At 34.5% G+C, this 15,497-nt stretch overlaps 1 protein-coding gene across 7 annotated transcripts in view; it reads right to left on the bottom strand.

Annotated features, from left to right (window-relative positions):
• Window positions 1-15,497, bottom strand: part of PCDH9 (protocadherin 9) — a 703,877-nt gene that overhangs the window by 356,321 nt on the left and 332,059 nt on the right. The window contains exon 4 of one of the 7 annotated variants that reach the window (XM_042838944.1): window positions 10,419-10,436. The exons of 5 other annotated variants lie outside the window; for them this stretch is intronic. In XM_042838944.1, the coding sequence (XP_042694878.1) occupies window positions 10,419-10,436 (18 nt within the window). Of the gene's footprint in view, window positions 1-10,418; window positions 10,437-15,210; window positions 15,225-15,497 lie in introns of all 7 variants that reach the window. One more of the 7 variants, XM_042838943.1, reaches the window with a different exon arrangement.

Genomic DNA, 15,497 nt, shown 5'->3' with positions numbered 1-15,497 from the left:
GGATGAAATAAAGATCTAAATCCTTAAATCAGCTTCTGTCTTTTGTGGATGTGAAAATATAAAAGCAGTCACTGGAGATATATGGTAATCCCTTTCGCATATTATCTGTTTAGTTAAGTCATTACTTCTTTTTTATCATGCTTCATCCAAACTCTTTCAGAATTTTGCCTGGCTCTTTGCCAAGTGCGGCACAGACAAGACATTTGGTCCCTTTGGTCTTAATCAGAAAAAGCAGTCCTTTCATACAGCCCCCATCTTTATCTAGCTTGCTGAAAAGCCAAGAGTTAGCAACTGTAAATCACAGAACTATCTGCTTTGGAAATAAATCAGAAATAAAGCCAGTGTGGGTCTGTAATCCTTTTTAATCAATTGAAATGCCTTTTAATGAACATATACTACAAGAGCTCAACTGTTCCTGTTCTGTTGTTAAACAAGAATAACACCAATATTTTGATTTGCTGTATAAACTGTAGCAGTGCATACTAACCAATGTAGTCCAGTCTTACCTGTAATATAAAATATCTGTAAAGCAGCAAGTATTGCTACTTTATATGTTATCACAGCACGCAATCCCAGGACTACATACTAATGTCAATTTGATTCACAGTACTGTACCCCCCAAAGACAGATTAAGAAGTATTAATTACTTTCCTGTAGAGCTTTTTCATCCCTTTATAAAACCGATAACTCCTGACCGTTAACTATTCTTCCATCTCTTACACTACATTCTCATTTCCCTAGATGTTCTCTAACTTTCCTAACTTTTCACACTAATGTCAGAGTCTGACTTGTATAGTTAATTAGTAATAGTTTATTTATTTAAATATTAAACTGGTTGTTAGTCTATTAGGCCGTAGACAAAAATAAAAATAAAAATAAAAAAAAATAAAAAAAGTCTAACAGTAATGTTAATTATCACAGGGAATGTGATTAAATACACTATAGTTTACTTTAAATAACTTGTTGAATATCTCCATTTGTGACCAATGATCCAAAAAGCCTCTTTTCACTAAAACATTTCCCCCTTTTTCATTATTTAGTTCACAGTGTAACTATGCCAGTTCTTCAAATTTATGTAAATCACATTCAAGTATTTATGAGTTACTATGTTTATACTGATAAGCTGTTGCGAAAATTGTTTCAAACACTATTTGAATTACTTAATTGTGAAGTATGACTGAAAAAAATGTGGGTCACTACTAAACATTAAAAATACTGAGAAAATACAGGTCTGATAAGTAGGAAAGGCATGAAAATGACAATACTGAAAGCCAGATTATCATTTTTTTTCGTTCCTTTTAATATCTTTCAGTTAATTTTCTTTATCTAAGTTTAAATTTTGACTGATTTTAGTAAATTGTCCTAGCAATATTACATTCTCTTGGAATAGTTATGTGAGTTTTAATGTTTCACACTGTTGACTGGAAGGGATTTGCCTGCTTGGGAAAATGCCAGAATTTGCATTTTCATAAAGATATGTCAAATAATAAACCTGCTTAACATCCAGTGACAGATTTGGTGAAACTGCGTCATGTAACTGTATTACTGAACTCACTATCCTTTTCTGGAGTAACTGTTTTAAGAGAGACAAAACTAAAAACAAATTCATGCATTAATTTCTTTTTCAGCTGTAAGCTATAATTATAAACTATAAAATCTATTTCTGTAGTGCCGTAACTCAGATAATAATCCAATTCAGGTTGGATATTAGGAAAAAATCTCAGAAAGAGTGGTGAGATATTGGAAAGGACCGCTCAGGGAGGTGGTGGAGTCACTGTCCCTGAAGACGTTAAAGAAAAGTGTATGCATGGCACTGAAGGACATGGGTTCATGGGCATAGTGGTGATGAGTTGGTGGTTGGACAAGGTGATCTTAGTGTTCTTCTCCAACATTAATGGTTCCATGATTCTATGGTTTTTAGAACTGCAGTATTCATGAGGAAATCTGTCTGAAATTTAACACCTAACCTAAAGATGACACAGTTTGAGAGAATAATAAAGACCTGAATTTCATCTACAAAGTGGAAAAAGGAATTTGTTCAGGAAGGCAGATGCAATTAGAAAGAGGTGAAAAAATCAAATAGATAATGATGACCAGGTAACAAGGTGTAGTGTGCAGGCAACATCTTACATTTTATGAGTCTTTTCACTTTAGATATTACTTGTACTGTTTTACCTATTTCAGGTTTATCTGCTGTGCTCTAAATGGGATGGAATATTGTTGGCCCAATGTAACTTAATTTTAATATGTCTAGTATAGCAATTCATTTTTGTACAGAATGTATGAAAAGTTACCTGTAAATACATAGGATATATTTGTCCTGATGCTTTTGACAGACAAAAAGAACAGTGCAATCCGTTGGAAAGAGAGTACTACACTATGGTCACTTGAAAAGAGAAACAGGATTAAAAACCAAAACTCAACAACTAAATTAAAAGCCATTAACTGCATTTGAAAATATTACCCTATCAATACTACAAATTACTAAAAAATGTATAGCAGCAGTAAAAATTATTAGAAAAAGACTGAGAGCTATCATAATCTTAATAATCATAATTAAAAAGCAAGCAAGTGCCTTTTGTATTCAATACATTAAAACTGGAAATATTAAGTCAATACAAGCGTTGTTTCTTTCTTTTAAATGTGGTTGCAGAAAAAAATAATAAAAACAGTAACAAAAACAAAACAACTGTACTTAGTAAAATAAAATAAAATGAACAATCCCTACGTTTTGGATATATTTGGATATATTTGGAAAGTCTCTGGGTCTTAATCCTTAATCATTGCCTATAGGAATTCTTAATATCACGTGAAGTATATACCCACTTAAGGAAGCACTGTGGAAGTCAAGCAAAGCAAAAAGATATTTTATAGTTCATCAGCTTTTCAAATGGAGCATAGAGGTACTGAGAACATTTATTTGATCTCTGCCTCCATAGTTGCAGAAAATATAACAAGCTTACAAGATCTTGTATTTTGCTGAATTGCAAAAGAGTACGTCAGAAGTTCTTCCCTGAGCAGGGTCAGAAAATAACACAATAAACAGTCAAAAAAGCCTGGCAAGGCAACCTGCATTTGAATGCAGGAATCCTCTAAAGCAGTGATCATTACATTTTTCACATGATTTCTTGGTTTTATCCACTGAAAAGTTTCAGACAAAGGATACAATTTCTGCTCTGATTATTTCTTCTTTGCTTTCATTCTTTTGTTTGCTGGACAATAATGAAGCTGGTCATGTACGGATAGACATGCTGGAGCAAACCATTCCATAGTAGTTGGCTATGCCAGCTTTCAGATACAACTGAAGCTAATTTATGACAGCTTAGAATGCTATCTTTTCTCACAAAACTGTACTCCTCCTTTCCACCCTTTCCTTTCTTTGGAAATAGCATGAAGAAAGTTACAATGGCTTAGGTAAAGTGTGCTCTATGATAAGGCACCAGTGTACAGAAGGTAATTCCTTATACAAATCCAGTCATTATTCAATACTGAAATGTCACTATCTTCAGAAGGAAACAGTACATGTCAATGACAGATACCTAATTACCTTCATATAATCATACATGATGGATTAAATATAGGTGCACCACAAGCTAAACTGCAAAAGCACCAAAATCCTTCGGCTTCAAAAAAATGTCATTACAATTGATTGAGATGCTTAAAATGGTGGGGTTTTTTTTGTTTGTTTGTTTGTTTTTTTTTTGTATAGCTGTTAAAAAATACACAATTAAAAACTTCCTGAGGTCTGTTATTTGCTTATGTTTTCTTGATAAATAGTACAGCCTTCAGGATATAGCCAACCATTTGTTATGAGGAATGCGATCTTGCTTAGAAGTATATTTGCTACATTTGAGTTATAAGAGTATTAATTAATAAGAAAGTGTATTTAACACCCCACAGTTGAAATCTGTTTGTTTGTTTGTTTCCATTTTCTCTTTTCTTTCTTTTGATGTTTATTACATTAACTTTTGGGTTTTAAAATTCATTTTCAGACACTGTAAATCTACAGTCTCCATTTCCAGCACCTTCAATATAAGGATAGTCTATTTCAAACTTGTTTAGGGCAAAAATTCTTAGACTAAATTGTGCTAAGCAGAATGACTAGGAGAGAAACGATAGAATAGTAACCTTGCTGCTGTTTTTTTTTTCTTACTGAGAAAGTATCTTTTCTATCAGGTTTCAAATTCTTTCTTTTTTTCTTCCTTCCTTTCTCTCTCTTTTTTTTTTTTTTTAATTTTATTTTTTATTTTTAATATAATATATAGAACAAGATACACAAGTTTCCCCTAAAAGCCTCCAACAGAGCAGTAAAAAGTAGAACATTTTCTGACAGATGCTCTTGCAATCTTCAGCATGCCAGCTAAGCCATAGTTGGCTGCACTTTGAAAACCTCCTGGAACATGAAATTGTCCTTTTTCTAAAGATGCCATCTCCAAGAGCTCAGAGGAGAGGCAAGGAGACTGAAAAGATCCAAGAGATGCAATATGGAGGGAAGGAATGGCTGGCAGCCATGTGAGCTGGCAAACTCTTCTAAAGGAAGGACTGGTATGCCTCTTGTCATAAACAAGGCCAGGCATGTCTAACCTCTTCCCTGTCAGGTGGTCTGGCCCAGCCTCAGGTACCCATCATCACTCAATAAAAACCAAGCATTAGTGTGCAATCAGCCGGGCTGAAACCAGGACATAAGGAACGTGCAATGCAATATTAATTCAAGTTATAGCAAATGATTATACTCATTTTGATACACTGGCCTAATACAGTCTGTGAACAGTGAAAAATAGGCACCCTTGATTTCTAATATGACAAGAGAATTTAAGAATAGGTTTCAATAATTTTTTTTTTTTTTTTTTTTTGTATATTTGTGACTATTTTTCTCAACATAAATACATTACCTGCAAATTTTCAAACTGAACGTAGAGTTACAAACAGATATTCAACAGAAAAAAACTGATCATGTCTCCTTAGCAGACTTTCGTAAGTCCTCTCTTATATCCCTTGCTTCATAATTGTGCTTTATTCATATCACCACTTTTTGGCACCAAATACATTTGTGAACAACTTTTCAAGGATGAAGTACAGGAGGAGCAAAATTTCACCAAAAACCTCTGTCACACCCCTTGAGAACTCACTAAAAATTGCAACCAGTTCCACTAAACCAGACTAATGCATCAGTTTTACAAAAACTAGGTCAAATATTGCACTACCTTTACATGTTCATAGAATCATGGAATCACAGAATGGTCTGGGTCGAAAAGGACCTCAAAAGTCATCTAGTTTCAGCAGTTCTGTCACAAGCAGTTGTCAACCACTAGACCAGGCTACCCAAAGCAATATCGAGCCTGGCTTTGAATGCCTCCAGGGATGGGGCATCTACAACCTGTACATCCTTGATCATCTACAACCTGTACATCCTTGGGCAACCTGTTTCAGTGCATCACAACCCTCTGAGTGAAAAACTTCCTTGTAATATCTAACCTAAACCTCCCATCTTGGTTTAAAGCCATTCCCCTTGTCCTTTCACTATCTACCCTCATAAACAGTCACATCCTCTCCTATTTATATGCTCCCTTAAAATTGTGAAGGCCACAATGAGGTATTTCTGGAGCCTTCTCTTCTCCAAGCTAAACAAGTTTATTATTATTTTATTATTATTTTATTATTATTTTATTATTATCATTATTGCTTTAATAAAAATGTATTTTAAAAATGTTTTCTTACTTTTATATATTGACTATATTTTTTATATCCAGCCCAAGACAATTCCTCACTGCTCAATGTGGTCCAGGCAAGCCAAAAGGTTGGACATGAGAGAAAACTCTGAAAAATAAATGGATAATAAAAGCTAATGGATTCAGCCTTTCCTACTAAAGGTAGAAGACCAATGACTTATGTCTTCTCTACAGACTTAAGTACCTCTGGAAGGATGAAATTCCTGCTGGAAGTACTTCTTTGCTAAAGCTGGCTTCATAAGTGAAATTAAGTGTACATAGAATGACATAGAATGACATATCCTAGCCTTAATCTAGTAAATTAGTACCTGAGAAAACAAGGTTCTAAATAAAGAACTGCCAAGTGGAAATTACCCAAACCTTCACCTATAGATAATTTTGCTTTCGTAAACTGACATACAATATAGTTGCTACTTACGAATTTGTCTATCAAGTTGCAGAAGAATCTATTTGTATGTCAGTAGGTAAACAATTTTACTACTTAAAAAACCTTAAATTCTAGACCCCTGATCATCCCCGTTGCTATATTATCTCTTTGATCTATTTATTCTGGACAATTTCAACAAACTTTCCACTAGAAAATCTGACACAGAAGGATTCAGGCATGAGTGCTGTTGACATGAACCACTCCTAGACAGACCCAGACATCTAAATGTGGTACTCCTTCAAGTAACACAATAGGCATGGTGTGTTTAAAAACCAATTATTAAATGAAAGGCATAAAATAGTTAGATATTTATATTTTTACTGATTTACTTGTTTTAATTTACTGAAATCATTTGAGGACAAAACGCATCATACTACTGTCCTGATGGACTGGATCTATATGATGGCTTCAAACTCAAGCTACATCTTAGAACAGTTAAAGCTTTTCTGTTGTACAAAATGTGCAATTCACTTGTTAAGAGGAAGTGCTTACAAATATTAAGTTATGCTGAACACTAGAGCAGCACAAAGAGGAACTGAGGCTGTTGATTTTAATCTTCGAGGATCTGCACAGCTTAGATCTTTTCTTCCTTTGAAAGTATGCTTTATTTGTCTCAGATGGAGTAATAGAGATTGGAAGAGATCTTACCAACAGGGTCTTGATTCACAGGAAAAAAACCAGAATATTTAATGACTGTACATAGCAATTCCTTAGAACTTCACGAAAGTTGTTAAGAAAATTAGTGATGTTACACCAACAGTTTTAATTTTTTTTTTTTTTTTTTACTATTTTTAAGCACCACAGAATAATAAACAAATATAAACAGCCACATAGCTGGTTTTTCTCCTAGAGTAATCTCGTTTTTACAGGATATTTTCAAGAACTTTGGCTAATCTACTTTCAATAAAAACTCACTTATGAGTTGCAATTAACACACGGAATCTAGCTTGAAACACAGGGCATGCTTTTGTTCATACTAAGTTGCTCTGTCTGGAGCTAGAGCTCTGTGTCTCAGGTGCTGGAAAACTTGAAAAGGGCAATTCAATAGAGAAAATGTCTGTTTTTGTCCTACTTATTCAGTGCCTTTCTCTGGCTTCTGAGATGATTTTGGTGTTTTGGCTGTTGTGCTCCATTGACTAGTAGACAACAGTAGCTGCCAGGAGGCTCCCTATTTATCAGTGATGGTTACTTGGGATTTACTTGATATCACTGACCTGATGTTCATTCATTCACAAGTCCAGAATAGAAAACTGCCACTTGTTCCTATTTAAATAGTCTTCAGAAACATTAAGCAGTTTTGTTCTGTGGATAGCAAGCTGGACATGAGAAAGCAATGTTTCCTGGCATCCTAGAAAGCCATCTGCATCTGGACTACAACAAAAGAAGCACGGTGAGCTGGGTTAGGGAGGTGATCCTGCCCCTCCATTTTTTGCTGGAGAGACCTCACCTGGAATACTGTGTCCAGATGTCCTCAGTACAGGGGAGAGATAGACCTGTACAAGTGTGTCCAGAGGAGGGCCACAAAAATGATGCCACAGAAATGATTGCAGGGATGGAACAATTTCCCTATAAGGACAGGCTGAGGGACCTGGGCGCTGGGAAGACATGATGGTGGCCCTTCAGTATCTGAAGGGGGTCTATAAGAAAGAAGGGTGCAGACTCTTTAGCAGGATTTGCTGTGATAGAATGAGGCAAAATGGTTTCAAACTGAAAGAGGGGAGATTTAGATTGCATGCAAGGATTTTTTATTATTATTATTATTATTATTATTATTATTAGTGATAAGAATAGTGAAGGACTGGAACAGATTGCTCAGAGAGGGGGTGGAAGCCTCGTCTCTGGAGACATTCAAGGTCAGGCTGGATGGGACTCTGAGCACCTGATTGTGCTGTATATGTCCCTGGTCACTCCAGGGGAGTTGGACGAGATGACCTCTAAGGGTCTCTTCCAACTCAAACAATTCTGTGATTCTATGAATATTTGAAGAACTGATACTTTCATTGTTGATTTTTTATTTCCTTCAGTCACCTGTAACACCCATTGTAAAAATATCAGTACTCACCGTGTTGATACTTCCAGTGAAATCCATATAAAATTCCCTCTGAAAATAAATTACTGTGTAAATGCCTCTCTGTATAGAAGTCAAATAATTGTATTTTTCAAGGATGTCCAAAAAAAGCCTTTTTAGGGGCTACATTTTGCATATCCATTTATCACAAAGTACTTATACTTATTTATATTGATGTTTCATTTAGTGTCAAGCCTTTTTTCCCCCCACTTTCCTCAACGTATCCAATATATCTATATCTTTTGGGAATTGAAGAGTCTATATTCAGATCAGATTTCACAAATTTTGCTGACAAATATATTTTCAAAGCATTAAGTCATGATTGACAAATTGGAAACCTCAATAAATAACATCAATGACACTAGAAATACTATCATATAATAGCTAGGAATACATCTTGCCAAACCACATATTGTTTTAAGAAAGGCTTAGAGGCCAGTATTTGCCTTGGTTTAATTTTTCTGCTATTTCCAAACTTAGCTCTCACACATTACCAACTCTGTTGTCATTGATAAAATTAAGTACACTGCATTTACTATTCATGGTTTTAAAATATTTTTTCCAGGCTAAGACTTTAGACATTCAAATTTTGGGCTTACAAGTGCTGCAAATGGGTACTCCAGTATAGCACCTCACTTCAGTTCTCAAGAGCTAACTAAGCAGAAGAAAGAAACATTCTGTGAAGATTTAAACCTGTTATAGAGAACACTTGTGATAACTATTTTAGAATATACAAATATTTTTCAGATACAGAAAGGTAGAAAAGAGGAAGCCCATCCTTAGTTTTCTAGATATCATGGAAAAGAAATTAGCTTCACCTCCTCAGAACACTAAATGATATAAAATGACAACCAATCACCTTTCAAACCCCGACAGCAAAGCAATTCCTCTTGTCTTTGTTAACGTAATTTGGTTTCATAATTAGCTGATAGATCAAGTAAGTTGAAAATCTGTCCTTGAATATCCCTTCTTTTCCAGATCCTATGCTAAACCCGGAACAGGTGGATCAAGCATCTGATTTAAAAATCCTAAAATGGGAACTGAAGGATAAAGGAATATTTTAGTCCTTAAACTCATGCACTTTACCTAGCGGGAGTTTGCAAGTATAAAGGGCCAGAAAGTAAGAGCTTATTTTCTGGACATAAGCTGAGCTCAACTTATTTAATATAAGATTCCAGAAGTATCAGAATGTGATAACATAATTTATTATCTAGAATTACATGAGGGCTGCTTCAAAAGTAATAGTTCATGTTTTACTAATTTGGCCTACAGTGTCAAAAGCAGATGTTGGTAGTATGGCAGTAGAGGCTGAATCTTCTCACCAATATTCCTTTACATTTTGTTGCCATGCAACCAATGGCAGCTGAGAGTCAATCAGACAAAATGGTGTCTGACATAGACATGTGTACACACAGACGTATGTCATTGAATTCCTCCATGCAGAAAAAATGGCACCCATTGACATTCATTGACATTTGCTTATGGAATATTTATGGAAACTAAACAGTGGATGTGAGCACATTGAAGTGGTCCATCGTGTGTTTCAGCAGCGGTGACAGTGACAATGGGTCACCTCCACTGGTGCAGATTTTTATGGGTACAGCATACAGGTTCTTGTTCATCACTGGTGAAAATGCATAGCTAATGGTGGTGGCTTTGTTGAGAACTAGTGATTTGCAATTGAGAATTTGCTCTGCCAGATAGTGTTGTCATGCTCTATGTATCTTTTGTAGCTTCCATTGAAATAGATGTTATTTTCAGAGTAACCTTTCTATTAAAGGGTTAAATAGACTTCTTTTTTTGCTATTAAATTCCTATCATTTTATAAAAATACACAATTTTCAGGATACAGCAAGTTGATAGAGTTGTAAATTTATTCTGCACAATTGATTTAAATTTCACAAATAAAATCTTGTAGGAAAATTGGTCATGTATTCCTTTCATTCAAGATTACAAACGTTCACTTCTCCTACTCATGTTCATTGATATAGCCTGAGAAATCCATACTATATGTGAAAAAAAAAAGAAAAAGACTTCTAACAAGATCCTTTTACAGTATGGACACTTGTGCATGAACTTGAAAACAAAATTTCATTATTTTGTAATCTTCAGGTAGATTTAAAAATAAAATAAAAATCAATCTTACTGCTGTACTCCAGAACAAAATTTGACCTTGAAATTCATCTGCTCATACAATGTTTATGAGTTACAGCTGTCCATCTTTCTTCAGGCATAATTTGAAATTGTATGAAAATCACTGTAAAGCTTTTGTGGATTTCATGTTAGCATTCTGGGGTTCAATAACCCAGGCAGCAATCCAGCTTTAAAAGTACCCTGCCAGTGTTGTAAATATAGAATAGTTACTGCTTTCAATTCAGAAAGCATCTTATGTGGGGTGCTGAGCTGTACTTTGTCTTCACAATAAACTAATTTATATTTTCCTCACAGAAACAAAGACAACAGAATCTTTGTGGATTACACAGCATGACCTGTATAAATAGACCAAGGAAGCACTTGATTCCAAGGGAAAGAATCATGAAGCTTCACATGATAACAAAATATAACAAAACATAAGTAGAACTGAAGCTGTGCACCCTGAGTCTCTTAACACAAGATTTGAAAAATTGCTACTGACCTAATGGAAGTTACAGACAGTGATTTCAGACCCTCTGTATGCTGCAGTGTTAGCTGCAGCTATGGGGCAGAATAGTACACCTTGTAATTTCCAATCAATTATATGTCTCAGACGAATCACTACAATATAAGTGCATTGCCAATCTTCAGAGTGGTTAGCTCTTTATTTCAGCTTTTTTTCAAGATAAGTGTTACTTAAGAATGAAATGTTGTTTGGGGGGTATATGTTTGAGTACATTGCAGGGATCTTAGGCTCTCTAATTATAAAAAGAAACAAACATTCCTGTGTTTCTCTCTTTTTTCATTTCATTCTGTTCAAAAGCTTTCTAATGCTATTTTACCTCATCTTTAGGTAGCACTGAAAAATAAATATATAACCTGTTAAATGAGACATTGTTTTTTTAAATATGCAGTGGATCTCTGCAAGGACCATTGAGGATGTTAAGCACCTAGACTCACGCTCCAAGATGGACTTACTGAAGAGGCTGCACAACGAATTTCTGTTATAACCCAATCTTCTTGAAACGAAATCCATAACTGTGTGCTGGGACATGCAGAAAGTTGTAGTAATAGAGGAGAAGAGCTGCACTGACCAATAACACCCATGAGAAGCATCTTTTTCTCCTAGTCTAGACTGCAGCTGCATACTAGAGTTAAATATCTCTGTAAAGACTACAGCTCAAAACTTAATTCCCTTCCTTATATATACATATATATATATATATATTCCTATTAAGAATATGGAAGGTGGGTTAAATAGAAAGCAGGCTCCTCTGCTTTCATTTGCCTCCAAATAGGAATTGTGATTGGTGGTGCATCACGCTGAATTCTGTATAGTCAGTCCATGCTATGCATTCCTAAAATCCAGCTGTGGGATGATACATCTTCTCACATGGACTGCTCACAAAGGTCACCGCTTTTTGCCTAAAGTTGGGATTCACAGATCTGACAACAAAATATTTTTTTCAGCCAGTTTGCTTCTGGTGTATTCACATTGCATTCACAGTGAAGCCGCAGATTTTAGTTATATAAACCTGACTTAAAGAATACTGAGTACTTACAGACTACCCAGTACCAAAGTGAATCATTGGCAGTTTATATATCAAGATTTTAAAAACAGAATTTGAATGTAAATTCCAGAAGTAATATTGAGGTAGAACTTAAAGAATAGTAAGAATTACAGAATAATGACCTAATTTACTGCTCCTAGCTTTTCGTTTCTCTAAACTCAAAATTTACAGTGAATAATGACATGTCAAAGAAGTTTGTGGTTGTTTAACAAATGTCTAGCAAAATAAAAGTGTGAGTAAACAATTGTAAGCTTTCATTTTCTGAGTTCCCATTCCATACTGGAAATATCCTAAATGTGTTGGAAAGGCTTTCTTTTTTCTTTTTTCTTTTTCCTTTTTTCTTTTTCCTTTTTTTTCCTGTCAATAGACTGAACTTGTGCCTTTAAATTCAAATCCAATTTTGCACTGACTTTAATCAGAGCAAGATCAAACACCTACTGTTCTTTCAGACTTACTTCAAGCAGGATAGATTGAGCCAATTGGAAAAAAATAAAATAAAAACATGACATAAGAGATTCCCTGAAAGACCCTTCAATATTAGTTGTACATGTAATTAAAAAAATAAATATTGTAAGAAGGCATTTACTTGTAACAAAAAGCTACATTTCATAACCAGAGGGTGCAGTGTGGATTGTGCAGCACATATGCCAGGGGCCTTTGTGCAATCAATGAAGAATCAGCAGGCACCATCAGTCCTGCAATCTCCTGATATCATGATTTCTAATTCTGGTCTTTGCTTTCTGTCACTATTGCTACCAAAAGTCATTACATTACACATTGTCTAGAGGGCCTTGTGTTAGGAACCACAGACATCTCAAGGATTGATTTACATTATAAAATGGAAATGGACATTGTAAGGCTCCACACATCTGGGTTTTTTTATTGGATGGGTTGGTGACTTTCCATAAAACTTCCCTCAACTTAACTGATCATTGCATATCAGCTTTCACGTGACAAATAATATAGGAAAAATAACACCACACACACACAAGCTATATATAGATAAAATTACACTGAGAGCTGTATTTGTTTTTTTAACATACAGACACCCACAGCATACATTTAATTCCATTATTAAGAGAGGAAAGGGAAATCTCTGTTAACTGCATGCAGTTTATTGCTAACATTCAGTTTAACTGCTGTATTTATTCATCACGAACATCTTATTTCTAAATACAAAAAAGGCAAAGATTATTTTGTGGGAAACACAAAATGTCCCACATTAATATTGTAAACAGTGAGCTTGAATAATAGATAGCTTAGATGCATCATTCTGTGTTGTATACATTCATCCATGGGCTTTTACCCTCCACCAATGACTTGACTTAAATCAGTGGCAATGAAGGCTGTCAGAGCAACGGGCACAGCAGCTGAAACCTTGACAGAAATTGTGTAAAATATCTATTTTTGTTGCTTATACTTTTCATCTGTTACTTTGAACTTCTTAAAAGTACAATGTAGGGTAACAAGCAATGATTTATTAAGCATACTAATTCTTTCCTCCCACTATCAAAGCTTGATGTAGCAATGTTTTGGTAAAAGGTTAGAAAATAAAAAATATGTGAAACATAAAAAGTGAACCTGGATGTCAGTTGGCATGCAGTCAAAGCTGTTGACTTCTAACCACTGAAGCTGCCTAGACTTTGTCTCACCTTTCATTGATTCCCCCAGATCAGATTTAATCTAAAGCATCAAATTAAAAACTGAGGGCCAATTATGTAAATTCAAAAGTGTACAAAATAATTGCTGCCCATTACATGTGGCAGCATTCATTTTTATAAAGCCTCTGATTCTGAACCTAACAAAATCTGGTAGGACTCCAGGAGCTTTTTGAGAGCCAGGGAAAGACTATGAAGCAAAATATAATGACTTACTCTATTCTACTTTAAGGAAGTATATAGGAAAGGGTAGTTATTAATGAGTTTACTGTTTCTGGCAACAGAATGGTATAACGCAAAAAAAGGCACTGTGGATATTGTATAGAGAAGAAAAACATGCAAAGAAACAATCAAACAAAAAAAACTCTTGTATTAAATCTCTATGATTTGGAGTACACAGTCAAACCTAAGGACGTGCAGTAACAGCCACTTCACTTCGTGCTATCTCCTGATCACTACTTTCATGTATCCACAAGTGTATAGTCAATCTTCTGTGACTGCTATAAGAAAGTCCAAGCTTTGAGGATTTAAAATATACCTTATTAAATACTGATAATTAATTTCAAAGGATCAGAACTATTGACAATTTTCAGAATAAAATGCTTTCCATGCTTATAAAATTCAGACTATTTGTCCACTCAGTGTATATAGACAGGAAAAAAAAAAAAAAAAAATTAAATTTTATAGTGTTGCAAACCATACTTTTACATTTTTATTTTCCTCCACCTTAGCATTTAACACCAAAAATAAAACTTTCAAATTATGGAACATAATGTTCTTTTAATTTTTTTCCTTCCCAACAAAAAAATGTATCTGAAAACATTTCTTTCACTATGGAAAGACAGTTTATTTTAGTAGGGATTGGACAATGAAAAAAAACTTGAAAAGAATAGTTCTTGTGCATAGTTACTATTCTCTCCCACTGACAATAACTACTAGTTTAGGAAAATAAATTAACGCAGAATAATGGTATACAAACAGAAATGTCCCAGAGAATTCTTATAAATTGAATTTCTTACAAAAAAATTAAACAAAACATAACGTGTCACATCCTCCTACCAAAAGAGACTGCTATCTCAATAACATTAAGTAACAGATGCATATATTCCTCAAAATATTTAGATATATGAAAACCATTTTTCCCTCAAAGGAAATCAAGCTTTAAAACAAAATAAATCTATGGATTGTAAAATTCATTTTTTGATAGCATTGTTCAGTATTCCAGTTCAAATTTGCTTACAACACTGCATGTTGATTTTGCAATTATCATTTTTATGTACATTTATATTTCTAGAAGAAAAGGACATGGCAGTTGTTGCATCTCTTTAACTCCTGTGTTTTGAAACCCTCTACAGGGCCAGGCTTTTCAAAACATTTCAACACCATCTCTACAAGAAGAATAAACCAACACTGTCAAATTGGCCAGGCATATGCATGACTGCTTTCTGCTTCTCACTTCAATGATACTTAAAAACAAACAAATGAAACAAAAAACAAAACAACTTGTATCATCTGAAAAAATCAGACAGAAAGATAACACTACCAGCAAAGCATAAAGAAGATAAAGAATTGAAGGCAATACTCACAAACAAAAAGAGAATTATTTAGTACTCGAAGTTTTTACATTCCTCTCTTTCTCTTTTATTGCACAAGTGCATAACAACACACACAAAGTGTCTGTTCTCTTCATAACCTGCTAGCAGCATTTATGCATGGACAAATAAATGCAGAAATATTTTGTATGTACATATAAATGTATTTATGAAAACATTTATTTCATGGGATGTTTAATCAAGTGAGACTAGACTTGCTAATCTAGTGAAGGGAAGGAGATAGTGACCAAAAATCTGAGAATTAGAGGAGGGATAGGAGAAAGCAAGGAAGTGCTGAGAGTGCTGCTTGACAGACGTG

The sequence above is a fragment of the Centrocercus urophasianus genome, unplaced genomic scaffold (genome assembly GCF_019232065.1).
Source record: "Centrocercus urophasianus isolate 14NV4802_14NV808 unplaced genomic scaffold, USGS_Curo_1.0 seq_9, whole genome shotgun sequence".
Taxonomy (NCBI): domain Eukaryota; kingdom Metazoa; phylum Chordata; class Aves; order Galliformes; family Phasianidae; genus Centrocercus; species Centrocercus urophasianus.
Note: the sequence above shows the minus strand (reverse complement) of the source record. Positions and strands in the feature narration are given on the sequence as shown.